The sequence below is a fragment of the Protopterus annectens genome, chromosome 7.part0 (assembly GCF_019279795.1).
Source record: "Protopterus annectens isolate FY-2018-M chromosome 7.part0, PAN1.0, whole genome shotgun sequence".
Taxonomy (NCBI): domain Eukaryota; kingdom Metazoa; phylum Chordata; order Ceratodontiformes; family Protopteridae; genus Protopterus; species Protopterus annectens.
This window is the reverse complement of record NC_056739.1, coordinates 1176969981-1176993404: the sequence shown is the minus strand read 5'-3', so window position 1 is coordinate 1176993404 and position 23424 is coordinate 1176969981. Positions and strand designations below refer to the sequence as shown.

Below are 23424 nucleotides of genomic sequence, written 5' to 3'. Positions count from 1 at the left end.
TTGCCAGTTTTACTTGCATCATTTCTTTTTCATTTATTTGCAGGTACAGCTGATCCTGAGTCCACAGTCCTTGTACGCATTTTTCCAGCATGTGTGCCCCCATCCTAGGTCTGAGGCATCCGTTGTGATGGTTTGGTTTGCTCGAAAGTTGTGGAAGGGTAAGCCTGGGTTTGACTGGCATGCCGAGCCCACCATAGGAACTCCTGTTTTAAGCATGGGATTAGTGGTATTTCTGTTTCTAAGCTGTGCCTGTGTTGAGACCATAAATTCTTTAGGTACCACTGTAACTTTCTCATATGCAGTCTGGCAAGTGGGACCAAGATTATGCATGATGCCATGAAGCCCAAGGCCTGCAGAACTTTTCTTGCTGTTAGTTTGTTCTGCTTTGTTAATGCCAAGAAGTAAAGAGGGAGCTCTTTTGTTTTTCTGCAGTTAGGAATGCCATCTGTTTTACTGTGTCCAATTCTAAGCCAAAGAATGTTCTTGTCTGGGATGGTATCAGCCTTGACTTTTGTAAATTGACTGTGTATCCCAGGGCTTGTAGCAAGTAAATGACCCTTTGTAAATCTGTTGTCAGCTTGCTTTTGTTGTCCGCTTGTAACAGGCAGTCGTCCAGGTATGGATAAATTTGGATTCCCTGTACTCTGCAGTGAGCGATTACTGATGCCAGGCATTTTGTGAATACTCTGGGCAGTAGATAAGCCAAAGGGCAATGCTGAGAATTGATAATGCTCTGATCCTGCAAGAAATCTGAGGTATCTTCTGCAATTTGGTCGAATGGGGACGTGCAGGTATGCCTCCTTGAGATCTAGAGTTACCAGCCAACACTCCTTGCCCAGCATGGGAAGAAGTTGCTGTAGGGTCAGCATTTTGAATTTTGGGACAATGATGTATGTGTTTAAGATGGACAGGTCGAGAATAGGTCTCCAGTTTTTCTCTTTCTTGGAACTAGGAAGAGTCTGGAGTAGAATCCTTTGCCCTGTTCTGTTATTGGTACCCTTTCCACAGCTCTCATCTTTATTAATTCCGCTATCTGGTGCAGGGCTTCTATTTTTTGATTTGGGGCAGGTTTGGCATTCCTCTTTTACTGGTAAAGTGTGGAAGTGGAACCGTAGCCTTGGTCTATGGTTTGCAAAATCCACTTGTCTTTTGTAATATAGTGCCAATTTTGAGAATAAGGCTAACTTTCCGCCTAATGGTGCTGCTATTTGCTCCCTGGTAGGCGGAGTCAGAGCCAAGTCACTGTGATTGTCCTGTTGCAGTGGCAGTGGTTGCGCCTGTGCCTCTGTTATTGCCTTGCCACTGTCGTCCTCTGTAGGCACCTCCTCTGGATTGATTTCTGCCCCTAGAGCGTCTGTTCCTGCCCCTTTGTGATCTTGTGGAGTCAGGAAAGGACCAATTTTTGGCAGGCCAGTTCCTGCTAAACCTTGTTGGCTGAACCTGTAGGAAATCTTTAACTGTTTGTACAGATTTTGCCTTCTCTTCCATTTTCTTCATTACCTGCTGGGCAGGTTCCCCAAATAGACTGGCCTTATCCATAGGAGCATCCAATAGCTTAGCTTTAACATGATCCGGCAAGACCTGTTCTTTCAACCATGCATGCCTTCTTATCACTGTGCCAGTCATGGCTGATCTAAATGAAGCCTCCAGTGCATCATAGCCACATTTTAAAGAATGGTTACTAACCTGTTGGATGTTATTCACCATTTCTAATACATATTTCTTATCTAAAGATTCATCAGAGGACAGCTTTTTATTAACTGATCAAGCATAAACTCTTGGTATTGGATCATGTGAAACTGACAGTTTAAAGCTCTAGCTGAGAGAGTAGCAGAGGTGTAGACTTTTTCCCCCATCTCTCTAAGGACCTGGATTCCCTTTCAGAGGGAATAGGGTTTTTTGCTGTGGTCGAGGCTACTGCCTTAGACCCCTGGGATATAGTTTCGAGGTCTGCAAGAGGGGCCTTGTATAGGTGGTGATGAGTGTCTGGCACCCTGTAAAATCTATCTGGTTTAGCAGGGGCTGGAGGTAAAGAATCAGGTGCAGTGCAGACATCATTAAATGCATCGTCCACAACAGATAGGACAGGAGGTATAGCTAAGGGCCTATGTTGTGGTAAGTGCAGAAAAGTCCTAAGCCTTTTTCTTGAATCTGAGAAATCTTGTCCCTGCCATTGGAATTGTTCTCTCATGGCATGTAAGGTTTCCCCAAAGGAGAATTCCTCTGGTGGAGAGGCAGCTGGAATGGATTCTTCAGCATCTGAATCTTCATAACTGGAAAAAGGAGCCTCTGGCTGGTCTGTAATGTCCGAGTCATCCGCAGAATCATCAGAGGACACAGGCTCGGGGGGCTCTGCTCTAGGTCTCTTTTCTGGGGGCTGAGAGGCCCTGTCTGGGTGAGATTGGGATCCCCTAATTAAGGATATTAAATCTTCTGCGAGAGTAAGCATTTGAGAACTAGAAGTAGGCCTGAGTGAGGATGGTTTAACAGGCACTGATTTAGCCGATTTGGCTGCTTTAACCCTGGCAAAGGCCTTAATAGACATGGCTGCAGGAGGCCTAGCAGCACCACGTGCTGGAGTAGAGATATCCAAAGGGATGGTGTCTGATAGATCAGTAGGAACCACAGTTGTAGGCAAAATTTCTGAGGCTGATTCAGGTAAGGTAGCAGGAGCCTCAGTAGTAGTCATGGATTCGGCTGAAGATTGACCAGTTTTCGGTTTCGGCGAAACCGAGACACTCGCGTTGCTTAACCGTGGTTTCAGCGAAACCGCGGACCGCGAGTGTCGGTCTTTTCTTTGCGGTTTTTAACAATTTGGGTAGTCGGAGGATCCGACGGCATAATGTACGCAAAATCTGAGCCGAAAAATTGTTCAGCAAACTCTGACCGACGCCTAAGCGTTCGTCGGTTGAAGGAAGCACAGGCCGAACAGGCTGCTACGTCGTGGTCTGGGCCTAAGCAAGGCAAACAGTAAGAGTGGAAATCTTTATGAGGTATTTGTTTCCCACAAGTTAAACAGTTATTGACTTTTTCTGACATCGGCTGAGGCAAGAAAGAGTCCCCAACGGGGTACTTAGCTTTTAGAAGTCTTCAAGTAGTATTCGGTAGTAGTAATCTCTGGATCTGACCGACCGGCACTTGCGAACAGCTTCTGCTTCGGGCGCCACGCGGCAAGAAAGACTGAGGAAAATGGCGTCGGCTGATGCCTTTATAACCGAAGACCAGCAGAGATGACGTCGGGTGAAGTGCGACATCAGCCGAAGCCGGACCCAGACTTTGGAATCCGGCCGACCGAAGGGCTGCCTGACAACAGGACAACCCATTTGTTATGACTGCAGATGCATCCATGAAGGACATCCCAGTGTTCCTCATTTTGGGGATGGCAGGCTGACAGCTATGAACAAACTCCTGGATAACCAAAACACGCCTTACTTATGTAGCTGCACAGCAAGTATTTCAGCATAATCTGCTGCACTGTGGTTTTAAAAAAAACTTTGCACAGATTTCTCTGGTGTATTCCAGTCCACAAATGAAATTGCTGCTATACCTACATAAATATCCAGCAGCTCAGTAACTAAAGTCCGCTCTTCCTCAAACTACCGAATCCAAAACTTCACCATCATGTGACCAGCATGATGAGACAAATGCAAAAAGCCAAGAAACCAGCATACAGCTAACACAAGGGAAAATGCATTTTTTTTTTTTTTTTTTTACAAAACCTAAAGAAAATCTGCAAACTACTCTCAATGCAATCCACAAATGGAAATAACAGTCACCACCTATTTCCAGGTACTTTCCCACGAGTTAAGAATCAATGTACATGATCTTTAGTGTGTGAATTCCTCAGCATAATCATCATCCATCAACCTAATTTCTAAGAACTTGCTTAAACTTTGAAATACACAAATATCTTTGTAAGCGAGCCATTGGGCAGTTTAATTAGAGAAGTCTAGAGAGATTTTACCCATTTAAGACACATTTTACAGCAGCCATCTTCTTGATCCATTTTGGGGACAACCTCCACATAGACCACACACTTCAAATGAACCAACTCAGGAGAGAGTTGACAGCCAGATGTACGATTATTGCTGGCTTTTCCTGAAGATAACACAACCTAGCCCAATCAACAAATCTAAGAAGAAGAAAATGTACTTTTTTTGTTTTCAAGATTCATTAGTCTATACATATGTATATGCTCCTCAAAGGTAGCTGGCAAATTAACATTGCATGTAACGGAACAGAAAGATAATAAATGGACAGTTTTAAGTGCCAAGAAAAACTGAAGACTACACAGGACTAGACAGACTGATACACAACCTGAGATGCCCAGTAGCAACAAAGGGATGCAAGCTCCTGTAAAGGTTAATAATTTTTCAGATAGTTTGGAAAATAACCCCAAAAAAACACATTACTGATTATCTCTCTTTCTATTTGCATGTGTGCATGGATGTGTATATATGTGTGTGTGTATATATATATATATATATATATATATATATATATATATATATATACATACATACGTGTGTATGTGTATACATGTATATCTACATTTTATATATATATAAAATGTAAAATAAATAAATGTAAAATAAATAAATAAAATAAAATATATATATATATATATATATATATATATATATATATACATATACACACACACACACACACACGTTTGATTGTCTGTAGAATAATATTTTCTAGGGTCAGTTAGTAAACACAAGTATTCCAAACAAACAAACTGAAAAACAAAATCCGCTACTCGCCACTCTATTTAAAACGTTAATAACTTGTCCAACGTTTTTCGTCTAAACCGATGGTTAGACTTCAGAAAACTGGCAAACATCAGTACAATGGTAAGCGCTTGTTTAAATAGCCCTCTTGCAATCCTTGACTGAAGTAAGAATTAGATGTAGGTAATTAGTGAAAGGAGCTGAAAAATAGTTTTCTTTAAGGTATTCACCTACATTCTTCTTTTGCTACAAGAAACTGCTCAGCAGCTTATTTCACTTCATTTAGGGTGCACACACACACACACACACACACACACACACACACACACACACGTTTGATTGTCTGTGGAATAGTATTTTCTAGGGTCAGTTAGTAAACACTCCTCTTGCAATCATTGACTGAATTAAGAATTAGATCTAGGTAACTAGTGGAAGGAGCTGAAAAACAGTTTACTTAAGGTATTCACCTACGTTCTTCTGCTACAAGAGCTCAGAGTTTAAAATTGATGCTTGACTGCACTGATTTCTGGATTTTGCTGCCTTTTTAGCTCCCTGCCCCTACTGTAAATTAGAGTTTGCAAGCCCCTCAGCTGTTTCTACTAGACACAAATAGCTTAAACTGATAAAGCATTCCCATTAGACTATTAAAACTCGAGTTAGCTTCCGTTTCACATAATCCCATTTCAGCTAAAGTTTCAGATAATCCCATTTCAACTGGTGTACCCAGCAGTATTCAGAGTGCTATCATGATTATGCATTGCTCCTTTCTGCATTTTTCTTGTTTAACCAAAATTCATCTGTTTGCATTTTAACTTGGTCTGGGACCTTAGACCTCTAGTACCCCCACAGTACTAAGAAAATGTGAGTTGCTACAGAATCTGAGCCTTTATTTAATTTCTACTACTTTTTACTATTTGCATCTTACTTGGTCTGAGCACCTTAGTTATGTAGAAAAACTCACGATAGTGAGAAAATTGTGAATTGCTGCAGGATCTGAACCTGATTTTACATTTATACTGCATTTTTTCTGTTTGCATTTTACCTGGCCTGGGGACCTTAATCCACTTCTAGATCACAATAATGATGGCATTGTGAATTGTTGCAGGTTCTGAGCCTAATTCTAATTTATTACATTTCCACTGTTTTTTTTCTGTTTGCATTTTACTTAGTATGGGGACCTTAGTCCTGTAGTATCTTGCACAATAGTGACAGAATATACACATATAATAAGAAGTTATGTACTCACCATAACGTTCCATCTGAGTAGGTAAACTTCATTTGTCTGCAACCTGTGGGATACGGATCCGATCTCGGATCCGAGCCGGCAACTTTACAAAGCTTAGATCCAAGCTCCTAGCCCCTCCCCTTACCCATAATCCCCTGCTAACCCTGACTGACCTCAGATCAAGTTTGCCCGCAACCACAATAGCAGGTAAGTAACTACCCTCTCGGAGACGTACACCACTATGGATCATAAAACACCTCTGAAGGTCGGGGGGATGGTTGCAGACAAATGAAGTTTACCCACTCAGATGGAATGTTATGGTGAGTGCATAACTTCTTAATCTGAAGTGGTTAACTTCATTTGGTCTGCAACCTGTGGGACAGAGTCCCCAGCTACCTAAACCTTGGGCGCCCTTCATGGGAGGATATTCCGGAGCACTGCGGAGCCAAAAGAAGTTCTCCCTCTGGAGATGATGTCCAGCTTATAATGATTGATAAAGGTATGAGATGAGGCCCAAATGGCTGCTGAACAGATATCATCCAAGGAAACTCTGAATTTGAAGGCGGCAGATGTAGCCATGGACCGAGTTGAGTGGGCACGAACTCCCTGAGGTGCGGGCCTGCAGGAATTTTGATAAGACGTGATGATACACTGTGAAATCCATTTCGATAAGGTAACTTTCGAAACTGGTTTACCTAGATTAAATTTGGCAAAGGAGACGAACAACTGGTCAGATTGCCTATGACCAGATGTCCTATGAATGTAAAACCTAAGTTGTCCTATGAATGTAAAACCTAAGTTGTCTATGTACGTCCAAAGAATGCAATTTTACTCCCCCTTGTTCTGGTACTTAGGAAAGAAGACCCGCAAATTGACAGATTGGTTAATATTCGTCTCAGAAACTACCTTCAGAAGGAATGAGGGATTGGTCCTGAGGTAAACCCTATCCTTGTGAAAAGCTAAGTATGGGGGTTTGACAGAAAGAGCTTGCAATTCAGATACCCTCCTAGCTGAAGTAATAGCCACTAGGAAGGCTGTTTAACACGACAAGTATTTGAGGTCTACAGACGTCGCCGGTTTGAAGGGCGGAGCCGTTAAGGCTTGTAATAACAAGGGCAAATCCCACGGAGGAACTGGTTCCTTTACTGGAGGTCTAAGTAGAAAAGTGCCCTTTAGGAATGTCTTGCACAATTTTGTGGTAATCAAAGGGCCCATTTCACTACCTACATGATAATGATAGATAGCGGCTAACTGCACCTTCACCATAGAACAGCTAGCTCCCTCATTAAAAAGTCCTGAAAGAAAATCCAGCACCGCCGTTAAGGGGGCTGTGAAGGGATCCAATTTATGGTGTTCTGCCCAGATAGAAAAACGCTTCCATTTACTACTATAGACCTTCCTAGTAGAGGGCTTGTGCGCTGCTACTAGGATAGCTTTAACCGGGGATGAGACACCGAAAGTCCTTGCTACAAATGGAACTGGAGCAGCCAAGCCGTAAGCTTGAGGTTGACCAGGTCAGGGACTGGGAGTCCCTGTGGGTGGGAAATCAGATCCGGGAGGGGATCTAGAATCCAGGGCGGATTCACTTGATGAGACCAGAGGTACAGGAACCAAGTTTGGCAAGGCCAGAATGGGGCAATGAGGATCATTCTGCTCCCCAACCGACTGGCTTTCTGAAGAAGTTTCAGCATCAGTGGAAGAGGAGGGTAGGCATAGAGAAGACCGGGTGGCCAAACATGCACCAAAGCGTCCCTCGGGGCTTCCCCGGGAGGGGGAATGAGAGCAAAGTAATTGTTGCATTTCGTGTTTGAGGGAGATGCGAAGAGATCGCAACAGGGCTGCCCCAGACAGCAAAAATTTGACTCGCTACTCGGGGATTAAGGGACCACTCGTAAGGCGAAAGGATGGTGCAACTCAGTCTGTCTGCCAGGATGTTGGTCCATCCCGGAATGTCCTTTGCAATGAGAAAGCGGTTGGTGGAGATCGCCCATTCCCACACTCTCATGACTTCCCGACAGAGCGGGTAAGACCTGGTTCCCCCCTGTTTGTTGATATACCAAACCACAGACCTACTGTCTGACTGGACTGCAATCGTTCCTACAGGCAGAAGGCTCTGAAGTGCTTGCAACGACAACAGCACTGCCCTCATCTCTAGAACGTTTATGTGCAACGAGGTCTCTGAATCGTTCCACGTGCCTTGGACAGTCCTGCCCGAATAATGCCCCGCACCCAAGACGAGAGGCGTCCGTGGTCACTGTGGCGAGAGGGGGGGTCGTGGCAAAGGGGCGTCCCGTCTGGAGGTCCGACGATTGAAGCCACCAAACGAGAGCTCTCTTGCAGACCCTGCTGAGGGAAATAGGGTGATCCAAGGGGTACTGGAGAAGGGACCACTGAACCTGTAGAGTCCACTGCAATATCCGCATGTTGAGAAGCGCCATGGGAAGGAGGTTGATTGTGGCTGCCATAGACCCTAGAGCCCTCAGAACCAATCCCGCCGGAGGTTTCAAAGATTGAAAAATGGCCCGCACGTGTGCTCTCAGAGTGCCAAACCGGTCGGGAGTTAGGAAGGCAAGCTGCTTGTTAGTGTCCAGTCTGGCCCCGATAAAATCTATCACCCGAGTTGGGGTGAGAAAGGACTTGTCTGCATTTATAGTGATCCCTAGTTGTGGAGCAAGGCTGAGAAAGTAATCCCTGGCTAAGCATAGTAGATGCCTTGTCGGGGCGGTGCGGAGCCAGTTGTCCAGGTACGGAAAAACCTGTATTCCCTGGAGTCTTAGGTGGGCCGCTATCATTGCTAATACCTTGGTGAACACCCTGGGGGCTGAGGTGAGACCGAAGGGAAGGAACCTGAATTGATAAATGACTGGCTCCCAGCCGGAAGCGGAGAAACCTCCTGGAGCGTTCGTCCATCAAAATGTGGTAGTACGCGTCCTTGAGGTCTATGGAGCACATCCAGTCATTCTCCCAGAAGAGGGGGAGAATAGATTGAAGAGTGACCATCCGGAACTTTTCTTTGGTTACTAACAGATTCAGTAAGGAAAGATCGAGGATGGGCCTTAGGTCTCCAGTCTTTTTTGGCACTAAAAAGAACATGGAGTAGTAACCCGATCCGGACTGGCCTGGGGGGGACGTGCTGGATGGCCCCTTTTCCTAAGAGTAGCCGCCCCCCTCTGATTGGGTGGAACATCGGGGAGCTGACTGGGGGTGTCTGGAATGTGGGAAAACGGAATTTTATATCCTCTGGATAGGATACGAAGCACCCAGCAGTCTGTTGTAATGGACTCCCAAGCTGCCAGGTGCTTCGAGAAATGCTCCCCCCCCCGACTGCCTCCAGAGTGGAGCAGTCGGGCAAGCCCTCAGGGCTGCTGCGTGGGCTGATCAGAGAAGGCTTCTCTGGACCCAAAGTTCTTCGGGCCCCCTCTGCCTCTAGGGCGGCGTCCACCCTGTCCTTCTCTGCCGGAGAAGGACTGGGAGTCCAGAGCGGACTGGGATTGTTGCAACGTTCGGAACCACATCTTCTTCTGTCCCTTTTGGTTCTTGGAGAAGGACCTCTGGGGGGCAGAGAAGAGGACTCCGACGGCAGACAACGTCTTCCCGTCCTTTTCGCTCTGGACCAAAGTTTTGCGAACTGTCTTGCCAAAAAGGGCAGAATCATTGAAGGGGGCATTCGCAAAGGACGCCTTGAAGGATTCCGCAAAGTCACAATGTCAGAGCCAGGCCTGACACCTCATAACTAGGCCTGCTCCGCTGGCTCTAGCGACTCCTTCCATAGCATGGGATAAGAGCCGCATAGAGGTGTTGGAGATAGACCTAAGAGTGGCCATGCGGGTGGAGTACAACTGTTTGTCCTCTCCCGACATGGACTCCGGGGGCGATGCAGCATACTCTTTAATAAGGTCCCGCTGCAGCCAAATCACGTGTGCCATGTAGTTCAGGGACCTTACAGAGAAGGTTGCCGAACTAAAGACCCGCTTCCCGAGATGGTCCATCGAGCGAGACTCCTTGCTCAAGGGATGGACCGAGGGACTCTCCTGGGCTAACTCCCTCTTGGTGGCTGTGGCCACCAACATGGCATCTACGGGGGGTCCCTTGCTCCAACGGGACCTCTCGGTCGGAGGGCTCAGGATCCTGTCGGGACGTTTGGGGACTGGCTCCACAGTGTCCGGTTCCTTCCACGCCCTAGTGGTAATAAGGTCCACTAAGGGGTCGGTCGGAGGGGACACCCAAGAGGTAGATGGGCCTGCTTCGAACGCCTCAAGGAACACTGATTCATCAGAGGAAGCCTTGGGGGCAGACCACCCCCCCCTTATCCTAAGCATTTCTATGATGTCTCCAAAGGAGACATCCTCGGGGGGTGACCTTGGGGAGCCTTCCCCCTCATCCAAATCCGTGTCTTCTGTCAAGGACTCGGGGGAGTTCATGTGCCTCCTCTTACACTTCGCTTGTGAGGAACATCCTCGGGGGGACTGCCCGAGGATGACTCACCAGCAACATCTTGTTCCAGTGGAACGACCTGAGACGTCAAAGCAGGCTGTCCCTGTGGTTGGGTGACGGAAGCCGGACCCAAACGAGAGGGAGTGCGGGATGGAGCCGTAGCAGGGAGTAGGGGCCTGGATGCACTCAACAGAGCCCTCTCCACCACATCGAAGGCCGAAGGAGAGCCACTCTCTCTGGGATCCGAGAGCCGACCCTCCCTCGGATCCGATGGATGGATCGGTGCTGGTGCCGAGACCATCGGATCCAAAGGGCCGGTGTGCTCTGACCTGGATGGAGCCGAAGGCACACTAAACCCCTCGGATCCGAAGCTCAGAGCACGGCTCCGAGAGCTCGGATCCAGCAAGCTCGAAGGAAGATTCGAAGCCGAAGTACCAGATACTGTTGGCACCGACCCACCCCCGGCCCAAACGCTGCCCGGCTCTGAGTGCTCCGAACCCAGGAAGCGGGTCGGAGAAGGAGCTATCGGGGCAAAAAAGGGTGTTGAGCTCCCCCCCGAGGGGTGGGGGGGGGGAGGCAGGAGCACTCCCATCTGCATTTGGGCCTGGATGAACCTTCGCATCACCCGGTCCAAATCAGCTTCAGACAGGCTATGTGTCGATCTCGACGAGGCCACCGAGGCTGGCTGGGAGTGCCGCCTCGATCACCTCGATGGAGATCGGGTCTCCTCCTCCTCGGGTCCCGGTGAGAAGCATGGAGACCGGAGCCGAGAAGGAGGAGACCTAGACCTGGAGGGAGAAGCCCGCTTAGCCGGGGGGACCGAAACGGAGGCCTCGGCCCACCGCTTGTGGTGCTTCTCCCTCTTTTTATCCTTCCTGGCATCCCCCTCCTCCGGCGCAGTAGCGGGAGTTTGAGTCCCGACTGGGGGGAGAAAGGCAGGACTGGCTGCCACCGAAGCCTGGGAGGAGGCCACAGAAGTACCGGAGGCCGAAGCTGAATCTGGGGACAAGAGTCCTGCTAGGATCAGCTTCGACCTCCAGTCCTTCAGTGCCCTGGGGTTGAACGCCACACAAATCGCGCACCCTGAGGAGAGGTGTTCAACCCCAAGGCACCGGACACACAGTGTGTGTCATCCGCCGGGGAGAGTTTATGGCCACACTCGGTGCACTTCGAAAATACTAACTTTGGGGCCTCAGACATGTTTACACTACAAAGAAACTCACTCACACAGTAAGCCCCAAACTCTCAAACAACACACACACACAGCTACGATACCAGCGAAGGGTGGGGAGGAGGGAGAAAAAAAAAAATTTATAACTCAAAAATTAACACTAAAAATCTGACTAACAGGGATAAGGAACCTAACCAAGCACACACTCACAAGTTTTAAGAGATTAGCCAAAAAGATAAACATATCTGACTAGGAGCTCGCAACCTAGCTGCTGTACTTAAGCGCAGCAAACTAGATCTGAGGTCAGTCAGGGTTGGCAGGGGATTATGGGTAAGGGGAGGGGCTAGGAGCTCAGATCTAAGCTTTGTAAAGTTGCCGGATCGGATCCGTATCCCACAGGTTGCAGACCAAATGACGTTAACCACTTCAGATCACATTTTTACTGTTTACTGATTGGAGTCCTCTCTAACTAATCTCCCATAACCTCTGCTGAGCTGTGCAGTACTGGTTTGCAGTGCCCTGCACAAAAGCAGGCACCTAGAGCTGTAATTGTCCAAATAAAACTACCTCTGCTATTTTCTCAAGTATCCAGCTAAGTGTGGAGCAGCTAGTTTGCCTGCTGAGAAGCATTACCCTCAGAGTGTTGCTTTGTATCACTCCTAGACCTCTCCTCCCAGCCCAACAGCTCTAAACCTCAGATGCACCAACTCTAACAGATCAGAAAAAAAAAAAAAAAAAAGAGGATACACAGCAATCGATGTGTACTTTCCTACTATCTCGGTAACCAGCCTGGTGGAAATGGGCATCTTGGGACAATGTAGCAATTGCCTCATGTCTATGGACAACCACATCATTCTTAAGCAAACTGACAAAGTATGCGAGAGATGTAATTACACTATGTTTTTGGGGGCAAAGCTTTCACATACAGACACTGATAACTCCAGAAAGGCTGCCAGTAACACACACACTACAACTACAATAGACCAGACATAGACTCGCATATTCTGAGGCTCTTAAATACAATCTACCCAAACCTCAAAGGCCTCCCAGGTGCTGCTCTCAGCAACCTCCCAAACACTCTACTCTCCAGGACACACACAGCCACATCACACAAAGTCTCAACTTCTAAGCCATTAAGGCAAACTGCCACACAAACCAATATATTAGTCATTGGATATTCTATTGAGAGAGACCCTACAAAGGGATACTACAATCCTGGTTCTGGCTTAACTGCCAGTTTCAGTATGACCGTTTTTTTTTTAGCTTTCTCTATGCATTTCAAGCCTGTTTTTGCACAGAGAAAAAATAGCCCTGAAAAGTAGTTTTTCTCCTGATGCCTCCATCACCGTGCTAAGCAAAGACAGTCACGGTCAGTTGCCTATCAGGGGAAAAGGCCCACCAAATCACACATGCACTCAGGACCCTGAGCCACAAGTACCAGTATGACTCTTTCATAGTCCATGTGGGTGTTAATGTCCTGAGATGTACCCCCCTGGACTACATGGAGAAAGATATGACCAGATTATGTGTCTCGGGAAGGTATAAGCCTAGCACTGAGCAGCATTCTACCCTCTCCAAGAATGATGCCACAATATAAACAGAAGATGACAGACTTTAACAACTGGCTTAGTTACTGATGTCATTCAATGTTTGTCAGTATGGGAGGACATGATTGATAGACCATGTTGCTTTGCCAGGGATAGTCTGCACCTGTCATCTCTAGGCTTTCAGATACTGGTCAAAACATTATCCACCCAAAGTGCCTTTGTTTTAGGCAATACCAATTTGCTAAATCTTTCAACTTAATAAATTCTACACAAGATAAACTAAAAATGCGTTACTGCTCAATGCTGGGAGTCGCAACAAGAAGCTCCACTCCCTTGAAGCACTCTTCTCCCTTAAGAGTGCCAACATCTGTGCAGTTACTGAGACAAGGTTTAAAGCTGTAGAAGACACTCCAGCAATACAAGGTTATAATGCCTTCCACACATTCAGACCAGCTACTGCACAAAAAGGAAAAATAGGTGGAGGTGTATCAGTTTACATAAAAAGTAAGCACACCTAAAAACTGGTCAAATAGCATGACAAGCTTCAGCTATTCCACGTCCAACTAACCTTGAGTAAAGTCTAATTATCATACCCTTGCTAGTTACAAATCCCAGTCTATGACCCAGGATAACCATAACACATAACTGAATATATGGAGTCACTCACAGTTCATATCTATTGACGATTTCAACTATCAAAACACTTTACAAAACCTAACATCATTTTCAAAGTTAAACATACATAACATTACATTCAGGTTTAAGACGCACTGAGCAGCAGTTATACAACTGACCCTTCCTGAAATGGAGTGATAGAAACAAAGTTAGAAGTAGGTGAAGGTAAGGCACCTAAGAAAGAGAGAGGTCACCAGTCATGCAGACTCAAAGATTCCCGGATTTTGTCAATGCAAACACCCTAGAACATCTAGTCCGCACACCTACTAGGCGGTGCAAATAACTTGCCTCATACTAACAAATATGAGGGAATGCTGCACCCCCCCACACACACCTTTTGTAACATCCTCACTGGTCAGATCAGATCACAAAGCAGCAGTCCTTGAAATAAATAAAGGCTGAACTCCAGGCAAACTGCAGAACTTTTAAGAACTTTTCCAAGGCTACCTACCTCTTATTCAGTGGAGGAATAGCTAAATTCCAACTCCACCCCCAATTCAGAGAACACAGTGGCATACATGGAAATTTTTATGGAAACCCTGTACAACCAAGTAAACAATTGTATAGAAACAGCAGTTTCAAAGTGAAATAAACTTAGTACAAATTCCAAAAACAAGCCCCCTTGGTGGACCCCCAGTATAAACAGATTGTACAACAAAAAAGAAAAAAAAATCCTGTCCAAAAATAGGAAGGGTTATGCACAAAAGACAAAAAAAACTCCCTCAACAGCCTCAACAAGCAACTCCGGGGACAAATCAGTTCCATCAAAGCCAACTCCAAGGCAAAAAAACGCCTCCCAGGCTAAGGATAACCATAGCACATTTTTCAGTTATATACACAATCTTAAAGGGAACACCCAACAGTGTGCTAAACTAATAGTAAATGGACATTCTTATACTAAACCGAGGGATATTCAAAATTTGCTGGCCAATAAATTTAGCGCCAATTTCATCCACTATCAACCCCAGTTTCCCCCAGGAAATACCCTCCACCATTTCAACCCAAACTACCACTAAAGAACAGTTCTTCACTGCACTCTCCAGAGCTAAACACTGCATTAATGGGTCCTGATAACATTCCAGGATGCCTCCTAAATAGCTTGAAACTTGACCTGTCAAGCCCACTATAATCTCTACTCAGTTGCAGCCTCCAGACAGGCTTCACCCCTAGGAACAGAGGACTGCAACTGTTATCCCTCTACAACAAGACGGACCATCAGCACCCCCAGGGAACTACAGACTCAAGTTTGAATAGTCTTGTATGTAAGGCCATGAAAAGAATTACTGTGGACCTGACAAACAAAAACATAGGAAATCTTCAAAACGCTGGAATCATCCCAGTTCGGTTTCATCAAAGGCAGATCATGCCTACTAAACTTGATGGACTTCAAGAAGGTCACTAGAGCCTTGGATGAGGGCGAAACGGTACATACTGCCTACCTTGACCTGGCAAAGGCATTTGACACAATACCTCACTCAGATATTATAGACAGACACTCAAACTTAGGCATAAATCTCTGTCATCCAATGAATACCAAATGGCTCACAGATGGTAACATGGAGTTAGGGAAGGGGAATCCACCTCCACCAAGAGGCCTGTTACTGGTGGTGTCCCACATAGCTCAGTACTGGGACTCTCCTGTTTGGAATATACTTCTTTGAAGTCAAAGCAAATGAAGATTGCCTTTACCGACAATTTGCTGATGACTGCAAGCTGGGTGTAATCACTGAATCACCAAACAAGTTGATATCCTCCACAAAGGTTGGACACAGACAAATAATTGGTGCCAGAACTATGGTCTAAAACTCAATACAAAAATTCATAATTCTAACCTTTGGGAGTTATGACTACCCGACAATTACAACTCTGATTAATAGTACCCTAAGAGTAAATTTAATTGTCAGGAACTTGGGAACTCAGGGTGACAGTAGTCTGAACTTTATTCACCAAATGTCCATAATACTTCTATGTGGCGCAACTTATAAGGGCATGGCATCCAGAGCCAAGGAGATCGGAGTCTTACTATTTTCCTAATTAGAGCGGAGTATAATAGAGTACAATGTACCCTTTGGCATGTACCTGACCAGATATTGTTAACAACTGGAGCGGCCACACGGGTTCCTCACTAAAAGAATACAGAGTGTAAATAATATGTCCTATGTGGGCCACCTCAAAGCACTGCCCCTGTACTTGGTCTCCTACAGACTACCGAGTGGAAATCTATGCCTAACTTACAAGGCATTCTCTGATCCAGCCCTGATGGATCTGCTACACATTTGCAAAATAAACAGCACTAGAATTACCCAATCTAAGTATCTAAACATCATCTATGACAAACAAAACATGTTGGAGGGACAGCTATGCGTCTCAGATCACCCTTTTTCTGGAACACACACTGCTCTATTTCAAGTGAATGAACTTCCTTAAGCCTATTCAAATGCAGTTTAAACCAATGGATGGGAAATGGCAAATTCACCCCTGGCTTATCATCTGTGGCCCTAATGGACAGGGCAGTCTGCAGACAGCTTAACTCTTAGGCACATAAAGCAATTCTAGCCCATGGGCACTGTTAATTACAAAACTTGGGACATGAATAGCTAGACTGAAAAAGGTTCTAGGGCCGTTAGCCTAGTAACCTCCTATGATTCTATGAAAAAGCAAACTACTGAACAAATCAGAAGAGTCAATAATGCTGCTGAATAAACTCTGTTCTTACCACAACAGGACTATCCTTCAGTATTGCCTCACTGTCATTCCATTCTTTTCTTCATAGCTGAGGTCCCACAGCAGCCATTTATTTGTTACAAAAAGGATACAATGAGGTAGATCATGCCAGCAACCTTTTAAACAAAGAAAATATCTAGCATGCACTTTTGTCAACACAATAAATCACACGCAGCGTATACAACATACCTGTAGACTTTGGTTTCTCTGTTTCCAGTCTGTAGCTCCGTCGTGATATTGCAGCACCAACTCCTTTAGATGTCATTGCCTACCTCAAAATGTCCACTTCACAAACCTGGTATTAAAATAAGGACATCAATAACGGCACAGCAACAGGCAGCATACAAACTCTGATGACAGACATAAACATTATAACCAACAACATTACGAAAGACTACTGACACACAGAAAAAGAACCATACTAAGTGACGTCCAGCTACTTGGGTTTTGTCAATACAGCATACTAAACACAGACAACACCAACACGGCAAAACATTAAAAGCATTTTATCATGTCTAAAATGACTGCTCCTCTCCTTTTCTAAGGTGATATTTCATTCCTTACAAATCAAAGTTTTACTTCCCTGCAAATCTGATTGGAAATTGTGCATATACAACAGCAAAACACTTAAATATTCACATACATTCATCAATACATATGTGTGTGCATGCGCCTGTGTGTGTGTACATATATGTTAAGTTTATATGCACAGCACTCATATTTACTGGATTATCACCATTACTTAAAATGTTAAGCTAAAATATACGTTACAGATACGTGTATGTGCATGAGCACAAGCGTGCTTATACAAGCATACACACCCCCTGTGGCTGTGTATATTATGCATGTTTATACTAAACCTGCATTCACACATGTGCACATATACAAAAAGAAACTGATCCAGATACCACTATCAACTTTTAGCTATAAAAATGTAGAACTAGTTTTAATGTGAGATGCAGCTCCAACAAGATGCCACTCCAGCCACAGAATCCTACTGGAGAAGGCTGTATTAACTCTATTAACTCCTTAACTATACATGTCATGAATTATTCCTGCGCCTGTTCACAAAAAAAAAAAAACTCACTCACAGAATTAACATTCTAAAGAAACAAGTGCCCTAAAGTAAAAAAAAATGAATGAAAATTCAACGTCAACTGGGAAATTAAGACAATGTGCAATTAATTAGCATGCAGTCTCACTTTTATCTCTCTTAAACTGTAACAGGCCATGAGTATCCATAGCCTGTTACTGTGTGAGATATGTGCTAACACTGGTGCTATGAGCAACTAATGCCAGTGCTTACCTAGTGACATCTATGTCATTTCACTAGACTGTCATTTGAAGCAAATTTTCAGATTTTCTGGGACCCTCTCTTGTGCATGTAGCATAAAAAATAATAGTGACAGGATACCAGCCAATTCTAAGGTTGCGCTGAACTGTCCAGATTTGCAGAATGTCCAGATTTTTGACTCATATTTTTGGTCAGTTTCTCATGAAATTGTAGTTTTCTTGGCAAATCACTGAGGACTGAAGTCAGAAAATAACTGGCAGACATTTGATTTTCAGACTTAATATCCTTCAGAAAAATTCATCCTAATACAAAACATGTTATTCCATCATCCTTTTAAGTTTGTAAGATCAACACTTAAGTGTCCCTATTTTTGGGAGCCTTTATCCTCTCCCATTATTTCTGGCTTTGTCTAGACTTCTTGTTTTAAGAGGTTAAGATGTATGCAGCACACACTGGCCACAATATGATCCAATTACCCCCCCCCCCCCAGTGATCTTGGGTCAGGGAGATCATCTAGTTCTTTCAAATCTACTCTACTTTGTTAGTCCAAAAACTAATGAACTCCTTGGCAGTGAATACTGCTGTTTTTACAGAGTATGTTTGTATGTATGTATGTATGTATGTATGTATGTTTAACACATGCTCAGTATTTCTAGCATTTCTGCCAGGATGCTTAGCAATGAAACACTTTAGACTCTCTTTTAATTTCTGAGCTGTAAATATAGCTTCAACACTGACTTCAGTGGAGTGCTGTTGTCAGGACAGATTTCTGCTGCAGTGGCATCTGCCTTTTTTAACATATGTGCAACAATGGAGAATACGCAAGTATGTATTTAAGAGACGGAACAGGTGGTTTTAAATTCTGAACTTTTATCATTTTGTTACAGTTAAAGGAGATGTATCCTATCAGACAAGGTGTATTCTTGGGAAAGTGAAAGAAGAAACAACTGTGGTATTTTATGAAAAGAATGAAGCTAATACCAAGATTTTGGCTTTCAAACTGTGATTTTATTATAGTAATTTCTAGGCATCCCTTCTGCAAATGTTTTTAGATTCATCGATTGATCTCGGAGCAAGCACAAATATATACTTTTTAATCACAGCTGCAAATACAAGCAATCACAAACATACTATGCTTTCGTATCACTGGAAAAAATCAACTTTATCCTTGAAATGTCATTTTCAAAAAGCATCTAAAATTTTAACACAAGAAAAGTAAACTGTGAAACAGCATTACATTTTACATGCCACTGTTCCACAACAACTGCTACAAAAGCACATCCTAAGTACAGTTTACAACTGAACACCCAAATGTTATCCAAAATTTTCACTACAGAATGCCAATTTCAGATATATAATTTTATACTGAAAGGTACTACCAACATGACATAAAGGCCATTAGAATATCAAACTGTAGACCTTACCTGCAGTGCTCAGGGACGGAGTCCTGACTGTGACCCAAGAGACTCAAACTGGACTAGTGACAGATTCTCTGAAGAGTCAGGTGTGGCTACAAAAGTGACATATGCCAGCTTATCTACTGTGGGGAAGTAAGTGACTTTCTGGCTAGGGTGAGAACCCACAGGGAAGACCAATGGTACTAGCCCAGCCAAGGGTACAGGAAATGCACATGCCAAATGCCCATGAATAAAGACATCTGCTGACATCACTGTAAGCTAATGGTGGGTCAGACTGTATGTAGGTATCCACAGCAAGAAATCTGTACCACCTACTGATAGACGCTCACCTCAACTCAACTCTCATTCCCACCTGGTAATGTCACTGTGTCCAACCAGTAGGGAACAAAACCACTACCAGAGTAAGGAATGAGTTTGACAGTTGCAACAGGCCATGAAAGAAAGAAAAAAAAAGAAAAATGTGCCAAGCTGCATTATATTGGCTTTCCATAAGGAATGGCTATATGACACATACTAAGGGTACATTGCACTGAGTTTTCTCTACAACAGAAGACGCAACATATTCAGCCTTCCAGAAAAGGACCTTTCTTTCATGGATAAACAACCCAAACCAAAAACCCTGTACCAATAGTGGCAATGTGGGGTGGTCACACTCAGCAACAAGCTCCATTTAAATTATTAAGGGTACAACAGTCTGAGGCGCATTTTGTACATATGTATCAAATTATCGCGTCCTGAAAGTCTAATAAGAATTCTCAGGGTACTGAGAATCTGTCAGTTATAAAACACAGATACAGATATATTTCACAGCAACAGGCTAACATGTTGCACTACAGTCTATGTACATAAGGGGTAGATTCAGGACTTCTGCACGAGGAAAGGAATGTAAACGCGTTGGATTTCCAAGAAGGTGGATGAGTGAGAAGCACATTAACTAGAGCTCTCCCACTGGGAAAACTGAGAAAGTTTAAAAATAAAGATGGCAAAGGTTATGAATTTGGTTATTAGCTAGTAGACATGCTATCTGCATGTCAACAAAGAAAAAACATCTGTGGAAAGTGTCAACTAGTACAAAAGAAGAACAAGCTCTAAATGAGAAGAACCTTAAGACTGATCAGGAGTAAGCAGATGTATGTGCAGTACCAGTGCAGGAGATGGCTTCCAGTATACTAGGAGTAGTAAAAAGTAGTCCAGATGACTTAGAAGTGTTTAGAACAGGTGGGACTTTGAAAGACTGAACAAGAGCAAGTAAAACGATTCAAAAATAGAAGTATTAAATAGTCAAACTGATAAACTGCCAAGTTTGAAGTCAGAAATAGAAACAAAGGAAAGAATGAGAGAGACTGAGGCATCAAATGAAGAAATTTTTCAAAAATTGTAAATTTAGAAGGCAAACCAGCAAGAGACAATCTGAGGTTTTCTGCAGTATCACAGAACCTGGAGGGAGTGGACTAATAACTTCAAGAAGTCATAAATAAGTAAATAGGCTGTTGAAAGGTGCATTGTATGTTGTTGTTGCTGTCTTTCGGCTTTTCCCGGTTAGGGGTCACCACAGCAGAACTCCGGTCCGCTAATGACTGGCAGTAGATTTTCACGAACGCCGAGGTGCCAGCTCGACGTTCAACCTTCAACGAAGTCAAGCCTGTTTACGCATGTCTTTCGAAAGCCCACTCAACCGCAGGGAGGACATGCAGACTCCACACAGAAGGCACTTCCAATTTAACATGAAGAAAGAAGCCAAGATTGGTTAAAATGTAGTCATACCAGAAGAAAATGATGCTTCAAACACAACTATGGCAATAAACAAAAAGTGTTGAACACTGGTAAAGCCAGTTATTTGTGTGAAATGACTGCTCACACTTTATACTAGACAAATAAGGAGCACATTTTTCAAGGTCATTAAGAGTTGTTGTGAAACTGGGGTGATAGTCAAGCGTTACATAATGTGTTCTTTACAAATTTTTTTTACAGGTGAGTCAAAAGCATATATGAAGGCATGTCTAGCTTTGGAGGAAATAAAATAAGTTCAGTCAACATGGTGAAGTGGATTTGGTTTCTGAAAACTTCACGAGTAAGAAGGGGTCCAAGACACTATCCATTGTTCCAAAAGAAAATGTTCGAGTGACAGGAAGTAGTTCAGGAGTAAACCAGAACAATCAGGAGAAGCTTATATCCAACTCAGCTGTCAGGACTGCAAAAAGGTGAGGAAAAGGAAGATTAACTGGTGAAATTAATATACAGTTGCAGAAATGGAAACTATCAGACATACTGTGAGATGCTTAAACTAGCAGGAAAGCTGAAAACCAGGAGTCTTGTTTTGTGCCAATGAGGAGAACCTGGGATTTGAACCAATAGCTGGCACAGTGAGAGGGCAAGGACTGTGCAGATGACTAATAATTAGTGCATTTGAATAGTGAAGACAATGTTCATTATAACTATGTGCCATGTATTCTAAAACGTAGGGGGAGTTAAAGCATGCAAATCTCATTTAGTCATGTCTGCCCATAAAGGAACCAAATGGGAAAAATTATATGCCAGTAAAATAGCTTTGTATTTATATATTTTGTGCTAAATGGTTTTGACAGTCATGTAAATGCAATACAGTAGTAGACGGTATATGTCTAAATGCAAAAAAACAAGAACAGTAATTACAGTAATGCATAATCTGTATGGAGAAAGTACAGTTGTGCAAGTGATCTCATAACAGTAGATGCTGAAATGATCACTGCTGCAGTAGCCTTAACTATATAGATTATATCCTGCATGGGTTATACCAGCCATCCAGCTTCCAAACTTTCAGGGGACCTTCCATTTGTCCAAACCATTAGCTTGAACTGAGCCTACTAAAAATTCAGAAATGGGCATCATGCCATTCACAACTTTCATGCCAGCTGAGGGAGGGATGCCGAGTCCTGAGTGGACATTGCTAGGAAAAGAAAAAAAAAAATACATGTCCACACTTTGGCATAAACAAGGGGGGTGGAGGAGGGCGTGGCTACTGCAGCAATGATCATTCGAACATCTACAGTTACAGTAAGTTTACTTACACAACTGCGCTATGTTCTTTACACTGATCACTGCTGCAGTAAGCTTAGCTATATGGGTAAATTACCATGCACAGAATTATTACAATAAATGGTAGGTGGAAAGGGAAAGATCCAGGAGCACCTAACAAATCTTTTCCTAGACTTAGACAAGGAATCTAGTTTATAGTGCTTTGTAAAACTATGCACAGAGGACCGAGTTGCTCCTTCTAGAATACTTCCTCAGTCAACCTTTTCCAAAAATGAAAGATGCAGCCAAGACCCCGGTAGAGTGAGCCTTGACCCTGCCTGGAATAGCTTTCTTGTGCTGGGAATAACAAAAGGTAAAAGCATGAGACAACCATATGGAAAAAGTCTGCTTTGACACACACAGTCTCTTCCTACTTGCACAAGGAATTAACCACTAATCAGAAGTTCTAAAGGATGCTGTTCTGTCAAGGTAGTACCAGTAACCACTAATCAGAAGTTCTAAAGGATGCTGCTGTTCTGTCAAGGTAGTACCAGAATTGTCTACGGACAACCAAGTTATGAAGTATCCTTTCTCCCTCATATCTGGGTTCTGGAAAGCAAACACAAAGATTGATAGATTGGCTTAAGTTATATTTGGTATACCACTTTAAGCATAAAAGGCGGCTCAGTTCTGAAAGAAAACATGTCTCTGTGAAAGAAAAGCCTGACCCATGATACAAGCTTGCAATTCAGATACTCTTCTTGCAAAGGTCAGAGCAGTCAGCAAAACTCTTTTCCAGGTTAGGGACCTCAAGTCAGCCAAATGAGCTGGTTCAAATGGAAAAAAAAAGTGTTAGTTTCTCCATCACAAAATTAAGATCCCAAGAGGAACCCACTGTTTTTCTGGGAGACATCTTAAGTAAAACCCCTTTCAAAAACATTTTCACATGACACTGCATTGGAAGCAGTGGGCAGATATGCTGAACTGGCTGAAAAAAATGAACCTTGACAGAAGTAAGACAGGTCACAGGATGGTAAGGTAGGTCACATGATGGTAACTCTCACAAATACTGTAAAACCATAGAAACAGTAGCCATGAATGGGTATTGGTTCTTTGGCTGGCACCAACTAGAAAACCTTTCTCATTTGCTAATGTACGATTTTCTAGTAGCAGACTTCCTTGGCTCCATTAATACCTGCACATCCTAAG

At 43.8% G+C, this 23424-nt stretch overlaps 1 protein-coding gene across 2 annotated transcripts in view; it reads right to left on the bottom strand.

Moving 5' to 3' along the window:
- The window catches only part of RNF123 (ring finger protein 123), a 4282987-nt gene that overhangs the window by 4191352 nt on the left and 68211 nt on the right, over positions 1-23424 (bottom strand). For both annotated transcript variants that reach the window (XM_044077780.1, XM_044077781.1), the window contains exon 2: positions 16699-16804. In XM_044077780.1, coding sequence (XP_043933715.1) covers positions 16699-16774 — 76 coding nt within the window. In that variant the 5' untranslated portion in view covers positions 16775-16804. The remainder of the gene's footprint in view (positions 1-16698; positions 16805-23424) is intronic.